Genomic DNA, 18110 nt, shown 5'->3' with positions numbered 1-18110 from the left:
ATATATATATTTATATATATAATATAATAATTAAAGTAGAAATCAGGGCATGATCTACACTCATAGAAGAAGCAAAACTGATTGTCCTATAAGAAAATTGAGACCTTTGCTGAATTGGAACCAACTAGCCACACATAAGAAAAAATAATTTATAATGAAATTTTTTCTTTTCTCATCCCTTCTAAATGCCAATTGATCTGCATTTCTAGTCCTTACGGATACTCTAACATAAGGAAATAGAAATAATATTTTTTAAAAAACAGAAAAAATGTTAGGAATTCTTACTGTCTTATGCCTAAAATAAAATTAAACTATTAATCCACAGGATAGCAAGTTATAATAAATGGGGGAGGGAAGCTTAATCCTCAGCAAAATGAAATTCTACGGAGTGTGTGAGCTACCTCTCTGTCCAAATAGTGAGAGACTGTGGTGATTACACCTGTGCTGGGATGCACAGAAAACAGCCCAGGCGATCTTGGTGTCTGCTGCAAAATGCTGTATTTCAGGCGCGTATGCATTGTGTCCGGTTCATCTCTGTCTGTGGCACAAACCACCCCCACTGTAGTACCTACACATTAAAAAATAAAAGAGCCTTTAATTTTCAGAATTGCTAAATATACTTTCAAAATTCTTAAAATGCTAACAATGATGGTGGAAACCTAATTTAAAATGTATTTATTACCAGAGTATTATTTCATCTTTAGATAGGACTGATGAAGATAACTTCAAATTTATCACACAAAACACTCTGATGCTGAAAATGAAGGTATACTTTTGTTTTGCTCACAGTTTAACACATTTGATCATAAATTACTAAAGAAATTAGTTAAATGGAAATCAAAAATAATTTGAATACATATTTGTGCATATTTCAATAACAAACCCAGCTGGAGGAATAAACCATGTGTCCTTAATAATCAGATTTTTTAAAAAGTGGACTTTTGATTGATAGCTAAATCAAGATTGATTAGGGGTATGCAGTAATAACATAGATGATCGATTTACCTTTAGTAGTCCAGCCTCTCCTTTCTGTAATCTTTTTGCTACTTCCTGATTCGATTTGTTCTAATAAACCAGTTTAGTATCACAGCCTCAACTGATCTGAACCTACTGATAAAATGTGCTTAAAGTACCTTGGGTTAAGCTGCGCATCAAAGTGTTTGTCCTTTATTTTTCTCTGTTACTATGGAAGAGAACAGAATCCTCAAGAAAGCCTGAAACCAATTACCCCTTTTTGAAAAAGGGAAAGCATACCCCATTGCTAATTAATTAAAGGCAATATAATGTCAATGTAATGTCATAGAATTGTGAGGCTAAAAACATTATAGGTCATCTAATGTAATGAGCTCCTTTTACATATAAGAAAACTCAGAGGGACTTCCATGAGTTTCCACAGTGAGTTAGTAACAGACCCTACATCATAAACTATGTTTTCTATGCTATAGTGGCCATTTTATTATCTGTGCATATTCCATAACATCATGTTGTAAACCTTCACTATACACAATAGTGTATACACAATAAATTTATTTAAAAAGAAACAAAACTAGGTTTCCTAAACTCCAAACCAATAATTCTTTAAAAATTTTTAAACTGTACCATAGAAGTTAACATCTATGACATTAAGTTAACAAAGGAAAACATGGAGGGAAAAAGCAGATATAATATTGCAGTGAAGATCTAAGCAACTACTGGAAACTTTAAAAAGCAAATTGGCAAAGTCATCCTTTATGACTGAATCCTCCTTCTTTTAACTTTATTGTGAGTAGTTATTCTCCATATTACAAGTCTCAGAAACCATCATAAGTGCCACATTTTAAGGGCCAGGTAAACTAAAATACTTCAGTTTTCCACAGGTAAGAGCAAGTGTTTAGAATGGAGAACATTTGATGTAAGTTTCTCTGAAGTTATTCTGGTATTCATTCTCAATTGGAAGTAGTGAGGTAGTAGTTTTAAAAGAAGAGAATATGAATAAGAACATAAAAATAATTGTACCCTCAGTGGAAACCATTTAACACCTTCCTAAATAAAAGCCCCCCCCCCAAAAAAAAACCATACCGATTTTAGTTGTATTGTTCGTTCCACCCTGCATGTCCTCTCTTGGAGTTAAGAATAATGAAAAACTCACATAATGAGGAAATGAAATAAAATATATAAACTAAGTATCATACAAAGCTTGAATAACTGTTAGCTGCCTTTACAGTTAATTAGTATCATATTGACAATGACAAAAACTTCTGTACTATCTGGGTAAGGCACATATTGATTGAAAGTGATGGGATTAAGTGTTTTCTGGTAAGTAGATACTAGTTCAACATTATCTCAGGCTGATCTGGCCTTGAGTATAAAAAGCTCAATGTCTTTTAAAATATATACAGACATGTTTAAAATGATTCTTTTTATTCTTAAAAGCAGACTTACCAAGTCTACTACTTTCTGAAACTTCAAAATTGTAAATTGCTTCTGTGAAAACAGGGTGGTTGTCATTTTCATCCTCTACTCTGATGGGTAGTGGGAGAGGCAGATCTGCTGAATATCCATCTGCAGTTGACGCATAAGCAATCAACTGCAAAACAGCAAGAAGAAAGTTCCATTAATATCAGATTCTGGCAAGACAGAATAAGATGCTTTCTCTACTACCTGCTTTGCAAATCTTTTCAATAATAAACTACTTTGAAGTTTTTGTATTCACTATGTTTTTAATTATCAAAGCACCAAATGGAGAAACACTCTACTGCAAAGATCATCCAGTATGTGGTGGAAATGGCTACTGCAAGTAAAACCGAGGTCAGAGTACAGCGAAGTCGGGGCTGACTCTGTCCATTAGACTGAGGAATTAAATGTGAATATAAATTCTCTCTATAATCAGAAAATTATGCTGGAGAGAACAATTAAACTCACTGCAATGGGAAAAATTCCTACTACATTATCTAAATAAAGCAGCAATGCCCAATTTGTAACTACCGAGCTGTTATTATTTTACCCAATAGACCACATATTTGTAAGAAGTTTTCTGACGAAATACATGTACTAATTTCCCCATTGCTGATTAAAGACAATGTAATGTCAAATAGAATATATTTCTACTCAACATGTGATTACAACACTGAATTGAAATTTTCTAAGCAAATGCAAAGCATGTCACGTGGGGGACATCAGTCATGTTTGTTTACACAGCATCTCTTCTCTCTTTTTGTAGGAACAGAATCTCTCTTTCTAATAATCATTCCATCAGAATCACAGGAATGACACATGACCTCCCAGCATATACTATATTATACTGAAAATTATCTGAGTTATTTCCCATTGACTATAAGCTCATCTATATCAAAATAATGGCTTATTAACCCTTATTTGAGTTTGATCTCCCACTTTCACTTTCTTATGTAGTTCTCAGATGTGATCAAATAATCATCTGTGTGGAAGAAAGACAAAAATGGAAGTAAGAGCAGTATAGAAAGAGGATTCTTCCAATCAACTGTAGACATGCCTTGAAGTGAGGAAAAGGTGCCAGTAACCAGTGAGAAAGAGAGAGAGATTATCTCATAAGCAAAACCAACTGTTTGGAAATTTACTGACATTTACATCTAAATACATTGAAATTTACGTTCCAGTATTGACCCTCTTTGCTTCATTTCAGGCTTACCTAACAGCAGGTGAGACAAAGAGCTGACCAAGTATTCCAAAATGTTGCACATTCTATTTCCCCTTGATTCTAAGATACCCTCTAAGAAGGGAGTGCAAGGAGACAGGAAAGAGTAGCTGGAGTAAGCATCAGAAGAAACATAGTTTAATAATTTAAAGTCAGGCATATCAATAAAAGTCCTACATCAAAAACATCATATTCTTCACGATCCACAGGCTGAGTGCAAAATAGATTTCCAGTGTCTCTTTCTATATAAAACAAATTTAAAGGTTCTTGATCAACTCCACGTCCACTTATTGAGTAGAAGACAGTATAGTTCTGTGCTGCATCAGATTCAACCTAAAAGTGGAAAAAAAAGTATGAAAACAATTAAAACTAAATTCAGTTACAATTTTTTTAAATGCAGCTGATTTGTCTTTTCATTTTAAAGAGATAATTTCACTAGAAAAGGTAGAAAAGAACAATAATAACCATTGTTGGCAAGGGTAAGGCAAACAGGGATTCTCATATGAAGAAGGGCATCCCAACTGGAATGTACCTTAGGAAGAAAACTGACAAAAATTAAAAGAATAAGCTATGAAGATAAGCAGGGAAGGATCTTTCTGGCAGAGGAAATAGGAAGTGCAAGGGAACAGGCCGGGGTTTTGCCTAGCATGTTCAAGGAGTAGCAAGAAAGTCACTGTGATTGGAATAGAGAGAGCATGGAAAAAAGAAGTAGCAGATAAAGAAGTAGTGAGGTAATAGGGGTCACATCACATTGGAGAATTCGAGGATGCTGGCTTATCCTTGGAGTCAAATGGAAAACCACTGGAGAATTTAGACAAGAGTAACATCATCTGATTTATATCCTTAAAGGTAATACCTGCTGTTTTGTCAAGCATGACTAGATGTGGTTGGATGGGTAAGGGAAAAAGCAGGTAGACCACTGAGGAAGTTACTGCAAAAACCCAGAGAAGAGACTGTAGTTAGTTAGACTAACATGATAGCCATAGGGGTGGTGAGAAGTGGTTAGATTCTGGACATAATTTAAAGGTACAGCCATCAGAATTTGCTGATGGGTTGGATGTGTGGTATAAAGATGGAAGTTAAGGACGCTATGTCAGAGGGTGCTAGTATCTCTTAATATCTGTTCTTCCCATCTTCCTTAGTATTTGAATTTGTAGTGATCACAGGGTTGCCCAGAAGAAAGGATTTCTCAGTCACCCTTGCAATTAGTTAGAGCCACATGCAAAGGTCGGGTCAAGGGAGTACGAACAAAAATGGTATGTGCAAAATCCAGTTGTGCTCTAGAAGGTGAGAGAGTGTCTTCTCCCTGTTGGACACAGAGGTGAGTCATCTGGAATCTGCAGGGACAGCCAAGCTAAAAAGTAAAAAAACCTGGGTCCTTGGTGTTTTCTCAAATTAGAGCCTTTTTACCAGATCACACTTTTACAAGAAAGGAATAAACTTCTGTCTTGCTTAAGCCACTATTATTTGGGATCTCAGTAAAATGTACCTATGCCAATAATGTACAATACAGAAATCAAATAACTATGAGAAGAATAGACATATAGGCTAAATTGAAGCTCAATATCTGTTTCATTTTCCTTCTACAGTGTCTTCTCATAGTGCAGATGCTAGAAATGTTCAAACAAAAATAAACCAAAATCCCCAAATTTTGCAGAATCTCTTGAAACCAGAGTTATGGATTTAAACATGGATGGTCAGATGTGCTTGAACAAGATTAGAAAGCCAAAAGTGAGGTAGGCAGGTGTCTCATTTTTGCTGCTTCTGTTATTTTTGCTGGCATCACAGTTTACATTTCTTCCTTTCTTTCTTTCTTTCTTTCTTTCTTTCTTTCTTTTCTTTCTTTCTTTCTTTCTTCTCCTTCTTTCAGGTAGCAGTTGCTCATTTTTGCTCTTCTTCTATTTTTTCTAACATCTCAGTTCAAGATGCGTTTGTTCCTTCCTTCCTTCTTTCTTCCTTCTCCTCCCTCTTCCTCCATCCTCCCTCCCTCCCTCACTCACTCTCCCTCCCTCCCTTCCTCCCTTCTTTCCTTCCTTTTCTGCAATAGCATATGTACTACTAGATATTCGTCAACTTTGTGTTACAAAATAAGATACAGATCAATCTTTTCACTGATGCTGGTTGGCACAGTTCAGAGACTGTTCTGAAGTTGCATGAGGAGGAATATGCCTATGGTGTTTTCCTCACTGTGCCAGTGGCCCTTTGGTTCTTGAAATAATGTCTTCTCTATCATGGAGAAGGCAATATGTCCCTTGGTTGTAGATTCTGTGGTGTAGCTAGCTTGAGGATTTGTTCCTGAAAGTTCAACCTAAAGTTTGTTTCTTCAGCCCTCTGGACAATTCTGTAAACTCTTTAATAAATGGTAATAAATCCTTATCTGTTAAGAACTTAGAGAGAACTATGTTTTCTGCAGCTTAAATCTTATGAATCAGACTTCAATGCCCAGAGAGTTAGAAGGGTTGAACTCTGCTAATTGAGATGGCTGTTTTTAGGAGAAAAAACAAGCATTTTATTTCCATAAGTTTAGTTTGAAACTTTATTAAACTTCCAAATGTTAATATCAGTTAGATAGTTTGGACTGGAAATGCAAAGTTTTAAGTATTCAGTGTATAAATAGTACTTAGAGTTAGGAGATCTGATGAGATCACTGAGGGAGTAAATATCAAGAAACAAGAGATAAGATTCATTGACTGAGCCCTGGAGCTCTCCAAAATTTAGAGACTGGGACAGCAGGCTGGGAGGATGGATGAGGAAGATCCAACCAAACCTACTAAGGAGTGATCAACGAAGTAAGTGGAAAACTAGATGAATGGTGTCCTAGGAGCCAAATAAAGAAACATTTCCAAAAGAAGGGAAAGGTCAACCATGTCAAATGTAAATATGTCAAGGAAATGAGGACTAAGATGGTGACTGGTTTTGCAAAGCAAAGGGTAAAACTAGCTATGATTGGCACAGCTTTGGCAATTAGAAATCATTTCTTAATATGCTTCATCAGTGTTCAAGTTATAATATTCATGGAGAATAAACAAATGTCTAGCACTAGGGTAGAATAAAAAGTAAGTATGAATGACTGTGGAAGGATAGTTAAAAACTATAACAATGAGTACAGAGGTTACACCATTAGTATTAAATATCAAGTACACTATTGGAAATTTAAGGGGAAAAAGGCAAGCAGAAGGCTATAGCCCTACTTCAGTAATGGTTTCAGTTGTGCATGTTCCATTTGGATCTTAATGAGAAAAGTAAACCTGACCATGTCAGTAATCTGCTTAAGAATTTCTCCTTGTTATTAAGATAATGTTAAACTTACTAGCAGAATGCACATAGTCCATAGTGGTTTGACCCCTACCTCCTTCTTCAGCCTCATCTACCTGCTCCATTCCATCACAACTTGGAAGCCTAAGCCACCCAGAGCTCCTCTAAGGAGCTCTCACTTCTGTACTTCCCTCTTCTTCTACAGTTATTCACCTGCAGAAAAATTTTCCATTCTTCAGGACTCAACTCAGTTGTCTCCTTCTCTAAGCCTTCTCTTGTTTTTTACCACCTTACCTCAGGGTTTAATGTTCATCTCATTTGTTACCAAATCACCAAACAGCTCTATACTAGAATCATAGCACTCATCACTAAAAGTTGTAATTATTATCCTACTTTTGTCTCCTTCACGAGGCCAGTAAACCACATGAGAGCAAGGGCCATGACTAAATTTACTTCTATCTTTAGGACCTAGAGCAGTACCTCCCACAGGATATAGTAAGTGCTCAGTAACTCTCTGCTAAATGAATGAATAAACAAATAAAGATCATTCAACGGCTTTAGAGCCTTTCTCAGTGGAAACCTATTATTAGGTTTTTAGTGATTTTATTTCTCATTTTACTTTTGTTACGCCTCATGAACATCTTTAATCAGATCTGTTTATTTTTATATGTTTAAAGAGGTATTAAATCTCAATGAAACAGACTCTTAGAATTAAAGCAATCCTAACCAGAAAAGATGTAAACCTACTTGTTGAAGAAACAAAGGGAAAGGGCCCAAGGAATTCTCTTGCATAGAGCAAGGAATAGGTGCCCATCTCCTCTTGGCACGCCTGAGAACAGTTTCTCTAGTGTGTCTTGTCTTCAATACCTGAATTTAGAGAAAAACAAATACATAAATAAACAAAAGCATCACAGTCTATTTTGTGTAAAATAGTAGACAGCTCATAAACCTAATCCTTCTTTAGAGGTTCAGTGTCAGGCATTTCCATGCTGAAGCTAAACCGGTTAGTAAAGTCTTTCTGCATTAGAAGGGTAAGAAAGAATATATCCAGATTTTATAGGTTTCAAGAAACAGAGAATTTCCTTTTGTACACCATTCTAACACTGACTATACTTTCATGTTAGGAAAATCACCATTATATTCTTAGGTCTTCTTGCTTTGTCCCAAATAGAGATATAGAACACATTCTCTCTACAACAGTCTCCAGATAGCACTTACCTGTTCTTTTAGTTAAAACCTCATGCCCTTAGGTCAGAGAAAGAAAATGTATGTCCTTCACTGCCACAGTGCTCTATCTACACTGTCCGACATGGTAGCCCTTAGCCACCATAAGTCATGTGATTATTTAAATTTAAATTAACTGGCATTAAATAACATAAGAAGCTCTATCCTTCAGTTGCACTAGCCACATGCCAAGTGCAGAGTAGCCATTAATATTGAGCTACCATATCAAACAGTGTGGACAGTGCGTGTCTCTATCATGGGAGAAAGTTCTGTTAGACTTTTTAGTGATGTTCATCTCATTTCATGATGCAGCAAGGGAGATATTTTATTTCATGAAAATTAATGAATAAATAATTGCATTAAACATTTAGCAAAGTGCTAAGCTATAACTTAAATTAGCTTTATTGTTGATACAGTTAACACAGATTAGGTATAAACCAGTCTAAACCTTTCATCATTTTGTGACTACTTTCATAATGGCATTACTCACTGTAAAGGCTTTGCATTAAAAAAATTCTGAATTCTATAATAGACGGATAATCAAACCGACACCAGTGCACAAAAGACAATAGTTAGAATTTAGAGGTGGAAGAAGCCCTCACAGAGGAGAAATAATTTAGGTTGAATAAAGTAAAACCAAAACCGGAGTTCAACAAGTGTTAAGAAAGAGAGAGAGGGAGAGACAAAGAGAGTGAGAGGTAGAGAGAAAGTTAGAAAAAGGGAGAGAGGAAAGGTGACAGGGAGGGAAGAAAGGGAAGGGGAAAGAGAAGGGGAAGGAAAGGAGAAGGAAAAGGGAAGGAATGAAAGGGACAGGGTAAAAAAGTGGAAGGGAAGGAAAAGGGTAAGAAAATGGAAGCAAAGTGAAAAGAAAGGAAACAAAATGAAAACAAAAGGGGAAAATACCCTATTTATCTTTGTTTCTCTTTGCAATTTTTAATGAGAGTATTTTAATGAAAAAAATGCCTGAAAATATTTAATATACTTTAAATACCTTCTTCTGATGTTCTAGCAGCACGGTAACCTCTTTCTGTTTCTGCTTCCTTTTGTCAGAAAGCCATATGGTAAAGGATCTTTTCTCATCAGACAGTACAACAGCCCTGGCTGTGTACACTGACCCATCACTTAGAACTCTGAAATCAGGATCACTTGACTGGATGAGGTCTGCAGATCTGAAGCACTCTTCCAAATTAACTGCAAGTAAAAATTTCCAAGTTATAAGGTTGAAACACATGAGAAGAAAAAATGTGTTGAAATAATTTATATAATCTTTTTTAAAACCATGAAGTGGGATGAAATCAGCCAACCGCTTTGCATTTACCAGATATCTAAACCTGTTTCTTACATTACTTAAAAAATAATCATTTTCTTTCAGTCAAAAAATAATTATCGAGTGTATATTTCTATTAAATAAACCTTTTATTAAATAAAGTTTTAAACCTTTATATGCTTCTAATAGACTTATGAAAATGACCTTCCAGTTAAAGATTTGGGCATGTCATAATCATGACAAAACTTAGCTACATGCCCCCAACACACCTGAATAAACATATAGAAGAGTTGCCCTAACAATACAATCTGAGGGTTTAAGATACACCTATATTTAGTGAGAAGTCATGAGCCAATGAGCGATGGAGTGTATGAGTTTGGTAAAGAGTCACATAAGAAAAATCTGATCTCCGAATTTTTCTTCCCACTGGCACTTATCTGTACACAATTTCCCCTGCAGGCCCACGATACTCTGTGTGTTCCAAGCTTTCCAAGGCCCCACACTGAAACTCTACATTAAGTCTTTCTTCCCTGGGATTTCTGGCCTCTAGTAATGGGTAATAAAATGCATATAAACATTGAAATGTAACTGTCATTCATCCCATTCTTCAACTATTTGTCTTAACAGAAAGCAAATGGATAAATTACTACTCCTATAAGTAACAACCTCTCAAAGGATTCATTTGCTCAGTCCATGAGTCATGTTTTCACATTAATTCAAATCTGTCACAGGTGGAAACATTTAGCAAAAAAGTAAAATAAACATATTTAGGGCTGATGACATATTTCTCTCATCTTCACATTTTTAGCAGAATGATAACTTCTGGTTTACTCCCTGGAGGGACATCCCTTGTTAGTAGATTCAGGCTACCTCCAAAGCAAAGGTATTATATCATGCTCTTTCCAGCCTATGTAAACTAAATTTCGGCTTTAAACAGACTTTTAAAATTTCTCACCTCTGCCAATTATTTTGTCTGCCTCTAGTTTAGAAGGTACATCAAGTATCACCTTTTTGCAGGCTTCACCAGCAAGACTGAAGATCTAGAATTTAAAAGGTCACATTAATACAGTAGAAAATAAAGATTAGAAAAACATAATCATATAAATAGATGTGATTAAAGAAGCAACTGACAAAGTCCAACACCCATTTATAATAAACCCCCAGCAAACTAGGAATAGAAAGGAACTTGCCCAATATGATAAAGTTCATTTATGACAAACAACAACTAACTTCATATTTAAAAGAGAAAGATTGAATTATTTCTTCTAGCATCAGGAACAAGAAAATGATGTCTGCTCTGCTCTAACTACTTCTTTTTTTATTTTTATTTTTTTGTTTATTTATTTTTGTGACTGAGTCTCGCTCTATCACCTAGGCTGGAGTGCAACGGCATACTCTTAGCTCACAGCACCCTCCACCTCCCGGCTTCAAGCAATTCTCCTGCCTCAGCCTCCCAAGTAGCTGGGATTACAGGCGCCCACCACCATGAGCAGCTAATTTTTATAGTTTTAGTAGGGATGGGGTTTCACCATACTTCTATTTAACATTATACTGGAGCTTCTAGCCAGGAAAATTATACAAGAAAATAAAATCAAAGGCATCCAAATTGGAAAGGAAAAGGTAAAATTGTTTCTCTTCACAGATGACATAAATTTGTAGACAGAAAATCCTAGGAATCCACTAAAACCTGTCTAAATAAATGAGTTCAGCAAGGCTACTGGATACAAGATGAACATGTGACTGCATTCCTGTACACTAACATTGAAAAATTTGAAAACTAAGCAAGAAAATTGATTTGTAGAGTTTTAAGAAAAATAAAATACTTAGGAATAAATGTCATCAAAGAAATAAAATAGTACACACTGAAAACCATAAAACATTGCTGAAGGAAATTTTTAAAGACCTAGATAAATAGAGAGATAGCCCATCTTCATGGCTCAGAATACACATTCCCAAAATTAATTTACAGATTCAGTACAATCTCTATAAAAATCCCAGATAACTTTTTTGAATAAATTGAAAATTAGTCTTTATAGAAATACAAGGTACCCAAATAAAATTGAAAAACAAAAAAAAAAATGGAAAGACATATTTACCAATTTCAAAACTTGCTACAAAGCCACAATAATCAAAACAGAGTGGTACTGGCAATACAATAAATATATAGATGAATGGAATAGAACTTAAATGCCAGAAATAAGGCCTTACATTTATGGTTAGCTTCCAGAAATTTCAAGAGAAATAAATAGTCTTTTCAACAAATGGTGTTGGGATGATTTGATATCTTCCTGAAAAAAAAAAGTGAATTTGAACCCCTACCTCATACCATACATGAAAATTAGCTCAAAATGAACCACAGACATAAATGTAAGAAATAAATTATTTAGAGGTAAACTTGAGAGCAAATGTTTATGATGTTGGGTTAGGAAATGATTTATTATATACAACACTAAAAACACGGTGATAAAGAAAAGTTGTTAAATAATACTTATTCAAAGTAAAACTTCTGCTCTCCAGAAAATACCACTTTCTTTACAAAAGTGAAAATATAACTCATGGGATAGAAGAAAATAGTTTCAAACCAATAAAGGACTGGTATCAAAATATTTAAAGAATTCCTGCAACTCAATAATAAAAGATAAATAATACAGAAAATGGGCAAAGAATTGGAATAGGTATTATCCCAAAAAAGATATTAAAATGGCCAAAAAGTAGATGAAAAGATGCCCAACATCATTAGGTTTTAGGGAAATGGTTATCTAAATCACAATGCAATACCTACTTGCTAGGATAACTAAAATAAATAAGACAGAAAATAACAAGTATTGGTGAGGATGTCGAGAAACTGAAACCTCTACACATTGCTGGAGGAAACGTAAAGTGATGCAGACACTTTGGAAAATAGTTTTGCAATTTCTCAAAAAGTTAAACATAAACTTAAATGATCCATCAATTCCACTCTTCCTAAATGAAATAAAAACCTATGTCCACACAAAACTTGTCATGAATATTCACAGTACATACCATTATTCACAACAGGCAAAAAGTGAAAACAATCCATACAACGAAATTTACTTTGTTAAGTACTATGCATGCTACAACAAGGATAAACCTACAAAACATACTCAGTCAAAGAAACTAGACACAAAACAACACATACTGTATGATTCCATTTGCCTAAAATGTCCACAATAGGTAAATATGCAGGAACAAAGTAAATTTCCATGGGAAGTGCTTGTAAATGGGCATGAGGCTTATTTTTAAAGTGATGAAAAACTTCTAAAATCAGATTGTAGTAATGATTGCACATTCTTCAAATTTACTAAAATTCGCTGAATTGTACACTTAACAAAGGTGAATTTTACAAACGTAAATTATATCTCAATAATGCAGTTTAAAACAAAAAAGGGCACTGACGTTGATTGAAAAATGACTCTTTCCAGTTACTTCTACAAATTGGTAGTGAAACGCCTTGTCAAACTTATAAATTCACAGAAGTAATTTCAGCACAATGAAATGGAATAATAACCACAAAGAAGTATTTTATTTCTGATATAATCAAATATAAAATGGATTTCTGCACAAATTAAAAGATTTTAACTCATAGTAACACAACTGTAAATATATCTATATACAAATATATACATTATCAAAATGATTCTAATATGTGATCTAAAATTATTGTACTTCTCAAAGATTCACCTTACCCTCACTTGAATTAGTCAGAATAAATAAAATATCTCAAAAATATGGACAAATAGGGCCAACATGTAACAATGCTGTTTAATTTAGATATAATAAGCCAAGAAGTCATTTTCAGAAAATCCTAACCAGATTGCAAACTGGGACAATGAAGTAATAAGTTGTTTGCCCTTTAAAAAAATAATACATATGCTTAATTTAATATTTTCCTTAAGCATATAGTTGCCACCTTGGGATGAAAAATGGTTTCCTTCAACAAACCACCCATTGGTTAAAATATATTGTAACTCTATAGTCGCTGTTTTGGAATCCCAAAAAAATGTTACCCCCAATATACTTATTCACTTCTCTTTTCAAAATATTTCAGCTAACTGAACTATTTAAATCAATTAGAACATAATAAATGCTCTGTGTCCATCTAGATCTTTAAAAAAACTAAATATTTTGCAATTTTTGCTCCATTTTTTAATTAAAATTTACAGATGTGGCTAAAGTCTTATGCTCTATTATATTTCCAACTCTTCTCCAGGGAATAGTTTTTTCAGAAGTTAGAATTTATATTTCCTCAGTAGGATTTTATACTTTTATTATATAGTATATGCTTGGGCCTATAAAATATAAGCTGGTATTGGGGAGTATGTGTTTATATGCATCCCTTTGCCATTTGCTTTTTTCACCCAACAGTATATTTGAGATTTTTCCATAAATGTACCACAGTTTATTATTAGTCATTCTTCTGTTGATGGTTATTTAGATTGTTTTTCATTTCTTCTATTACAAATGATGCTATGTGAGCAGCACTGCCTACAGCGGAAACTACTGTGCCATACATGAACATCTTCCATTTTATTAGCTATTGCCAAGTTGCTCTCCAAAGTACTAATATCAATTTCCATTAATGCCCCCAGCATATTAAATCTCTCTATTTCCCATATCCTCCCTTACAAATAATTTTATGACTTCTTCCATGTTGCCAACCTAACGGCTGTTTTAATTTGCATTTTATTAATTTTTAGTGAGATTGACTGTATTTTCTTGTGTTTATCTGCCATTTATTTTCTGTAAATTGTCTATTCTCCTTTAATCACTTAAGTTTGCATTTTTTAAATTTATTTTTTTCTTATAGCTTTACATAGTTTGCTTTTTACCTTTTATTATGAAATCTTTTGATAAACAGAGTGCTTCAATTTTGTTTTTTTATTTGACACATCTTTATTAAAATTTTATGTATACCAGATACTCAAAAACTTCAAAGTCCCCATTGCTCAATCTTCTTTTTTAAAGTAGTATTTTGCTCTTTTAGACTTTAACTTTCAAAACAATTTTATGATCAGCTGCCCAAGTTCTGTAAAATTTCTTTTAGGATGTTGATGACATTCCATTTCATTTAAATATTAATTTAAAGAGGATTTGACATTTAGGACTCTTGAGACTTTCCATCCATCAACATGATTCATTCTCAATTACTTATGAATTATGTTTCCTTTTTGCTGTTCCCCCCCCCCCGCTTTGAGAGGAGTCTCACTCTGTCTCCCAGGCTGAAGTGCAGTGGCATGATCTCGGCTCACTACAATATCTGCCCCGGGGTTCCAGCAGTTCTCCTGCCTCAGCCTCCTGAGTAGCTGGGATTACAGGCGTGCACCACCATGCCCGGCTAATTTTGTATTTTAGTAGAGATGGGGTTTCATCATGTTGGCCAGGCTGGTCTCAAACTCCTGACCTCATGATCCACCTGCCTTAGCCTCCCAAAGTGCTGGGATTACAGGCATGAGCCACTGCGCTCAGTCGAATTATGTTTGCTTTTCAATAAAGCTTTGTAATTTTTGCTATAAAGGTCTTTCACATTTTTTGTTACATTTATCTTAGACACATTGATTTGTTGTTGCATGAATGGGATTCCTCTTAACATATTTTTGAGTTGTCCCTTGATAATATATACAATCATGTAAAAATGTTAAGCTTATATTCATGAAACTTGCTTACTTTTATTAGTTCTAGTATCTGTCAATAGATAGTGTTGGATTTTCTATGTAGTTAATCCTGTTGCTGGCAAAATGACAATGAGGTTTATTTTCTTTTAATCCTACAAGTCTTTCATTATTGCTAATTTTTATCTGATATGCTTGTTAGGACCTCTTCTGGAATGCTGAATAGAAACACCTATACTGACCATTATAGATTTGTTTCTAACTTAAAGAGAATATTTTTTATAATTTTGCCATTAATTATGAGTCTTCTTCTTTTTTCCTTATAACATTCATTCATTCATTCATTTTTCTTAGATACGTTTCATTACATTAAGAGAGTTCACGCTTGGCCAGGTGCAGTGGCTCACACCTGTAATCCCAGCATGCTGGAAGGCCGAGGCAGGCAGATCATGAGGTCAGGAGTTCGAGACCAGCTTGACTAACATGGTGAAACCCCATCTCTACTAAAAATACAAAAATTAGCTGGGCGTGGTGGCGCGAGCCTGTAATCCCAGCTACTCAGGAAGCTGAGGCAGGAGAATCACTTGAACCTGGGAGGCAGAGGTTGCAGTGAGTCAAGATCATGCCATTGCACTCCAGCCTGGGTGACAGAGTGATACTCCATCTCAAAAAAAAAAAAAGTTCATTCTCTATATTCTGAGTGTACTATGAATTATATGAATTCTTTTAAAACGAACTATTTCCACTATTTCTGAAATAATTACTTTTTCTCCGTTGATACATTTTCTCTGTTGATACTATGTTAAAATACAATAATAGATGTTCTAATGTGAAACCATGTTTCCTTTCCTGAGATAAGCCTTATAGGAACATCATATATTTATGCTTACAAATATATTGGTTTGCTTTCAATTTATCTCAACATTTCACATATTTGTAAGTAAGATCAGGCTACTATTTTTCAACATCATACAATCCTCATAAAATGATTTAAGAAGAGTACTGTATTTTTCTGTTGTTTGAAACAATTTACATAAAGTACAGACTCTCTGTTCCATATAATTTTGAAAGAATTAACTTGTCATAAGCCCCAGCCGGGTGGATCTAAAGAAGTGTGTGTGGAGCTATCTGGCTTCTAATTCAGTTTATTTAATGGTTACAGATCTATTTAGATTTTGTATACCTACTCAAGTCAATGTTGGTTATGTGTATTTTGTAAGAAGTTGTCTGTTTTGCCTGTATTTTCAAATTAATTGGAATTATCTATTAATATTATTTTACTTTTTAACATTTGTTCTCTCCAAAACTGTACTTCCTTTTCATTCCTAATATTGTTTTATCTATGCCTTTTCTGTTTTTACTTGCTCAATTTGAGCAGAGTTTCTCTATACTCAAGAAGTTTGGTTTAGTTGATACCCTCTGCTGCTCATTTCTTTCCTTTTTTAAATGTTCTTCCTAAAATATATTATAAATACCAAAGATTACATATAGCATACGTGTGTGTTTTAATAAATAATAAAATGAACATTAGGGTATTCACATTCAAGGTTAAGAAATGGAACATCACTAATATTTTCAAAGTTCCTAACTATATAGCAGTAGTTCATTCATTTTCATTGCCACATAGGACATTATTAGAAAGAATGTACAGTTAATTCATTAATACAACTTTTGAAAGGGATAATATTCAATATAGACTTCAGTTATAGTATATTTCTTGAAACTATGAATTCAATTGAGATTATGTTTTTGTGAGGTTTGGCTGCATTATTGAAAATAAAATAAAGTAAAAAATGTAAAGACACTAGTGTATTAACGATGATGAACTAATGACCTTTAAAGTTATTTTATAATAAAATAACTTCTGTATACAAGAGTGCCCATATTTTAAATTAAAATATAAAAAACTAAGCTTAAAATGATAAAGTAAAGTATTACTTACTGCAGCCTAAGCAAAATAAATTGGTTTGTTGCATTTTACAGTACTAAGCAAATTGTATTAATTGCATGATAGAAAGCTTATCAGACAAATCACTAAATCCTGATTGAAAAATTTAATGCCAAAGAGAGAATGAAAATTAAAGGTGTTATCTACAGTTGTTTCACTTTTATGCTAGTGTTTAATTTTACAGTAAATACACAAAGTAGGCTTTCTAAAATGACACCCTGCTTCAGTAGAGAAAGAAGAAAAAGAATGGAAATTTATGGCATGTCTTAAATGTGAAGAGGATCTTCTGGATTGAACACAATAATTACAGAATTTTAACTCTTCGTCTCTCCTGTGGCCATAAATCTTCTTCAGAATGGAAATATTACCTTTCCAATTCTTACCACTTCAAAAGTAAATTGCAAGATTTACTGCTCTGCATTCTCAGTACTTAGATAAGTATAATAAAGTTGTTTCTACCCAAACTCATTGTAAGATGGGAATTCCAGCTATCATACTTTCAATGGAAAGTATGATTAACTACAGGTCACCACAGATACCATCTATGGAGCAGGACTGCCACATGGGAATTACAACAGGACCAAAGAATGTGCATGAGTTTACATTTATTTATTCAGAACGTGCTTCCGTATCTAGCTGTATCTCAATAGGAACATCAACAATCTCCTTTTAATAAGGTAGCTGATAATGCATCAATCTAAATATATGTATACTACAATTTTGACTTTTTTAAGCTTGCAGTTTTAAAACTAGTTTTCATCTACTTCCTTTATTTGCCATAATCTTCTTTTAATGAATGGAAAAGTCTTTAGAAATTACTATACTCCCTTTTATTTTAAAATGATGAATATAGCAACTATTATCAGAGCAAAACAATCACACAAGTTTTTCTGGTACAGACTCACATTATTCACATTAACCCTATAAAATATAAAAATTTGGATGCCTATTTATCAACATAGGCTGCAGGCAGAGTTCATATCCTCCAAAGAGGAAAAGTACAGATTTGAGGGGAGTTATTTCAAATGTTTCAACTATTTAGCTCCTTTAGGAAAGGAGCCCATTCAACAAAATGATGGATTAGCTGTGTCCAAGTATGTGCCATTTATAATGTATAATAGATAACAAAATTCT

The 18110-nt window shown here is 34.0% G+C and overlaps 1 protein-coding gene across 1 annotated transcript in view; it reads right to left on the bottom strand.

The window, feature by feature from the left end:
* The window catches only part of DSC3 (desmocollin 3), a 49001-nt gene that overhangs the window by 27711 nt on the left and 3180 nt on the right, over nucleotides 1-18110 (bottom strand). The window contains exons 2-7 of the mRNA XM_017858057.1: nucleotides 10354-10438; nucleotides 9123-9322; nucleotides 7655-7774; nucleotides 3830-3985; nucleotides 2422-2566; nucleotides 402-568 (exon numbers count right to left, since the gene is read on the bottom strand). Coding sequence (XP_017713546.1) covers nucleotides 402-568; nucleotides 2422-2566; nucleotides 3830-3985; nucleotides 7655-7774; nucleotides 9123-9322; nucleotides 10354-10438 — 873 coding nt within the window. The remainder of the gene's footprint in view (nucleotides 1-401; nucleotides 569-2421; nucleotides 2567-3829; nucleotides 3986-7654; nucleotides 7775-9122; nucleotides 9323-10353; nucleotides 10439-18110) is intronic.

The sequence above is a fragment of the Rhinopithecus bieti genome, unplaced genomic scaffold, assembly GCF_001698545.2.
Source record: "Rhinopithecus bieti isolate Rb0 unplaced genomic scaffold, ASM169854v2 scaffold_44774, whole genome shotgun sequence".
In the NCBI taxonomy this organism is placed as follows: domain Eukaryota; kingdom Metazoa; phylum Chordata; class Mammalia; order Primates; family Cercopithecidae; genus Rhinopithecus; species Rhinopithecus bieti.
This window is presented reverse-complemented; position numbering and strand designations above follow the sequence as displayed.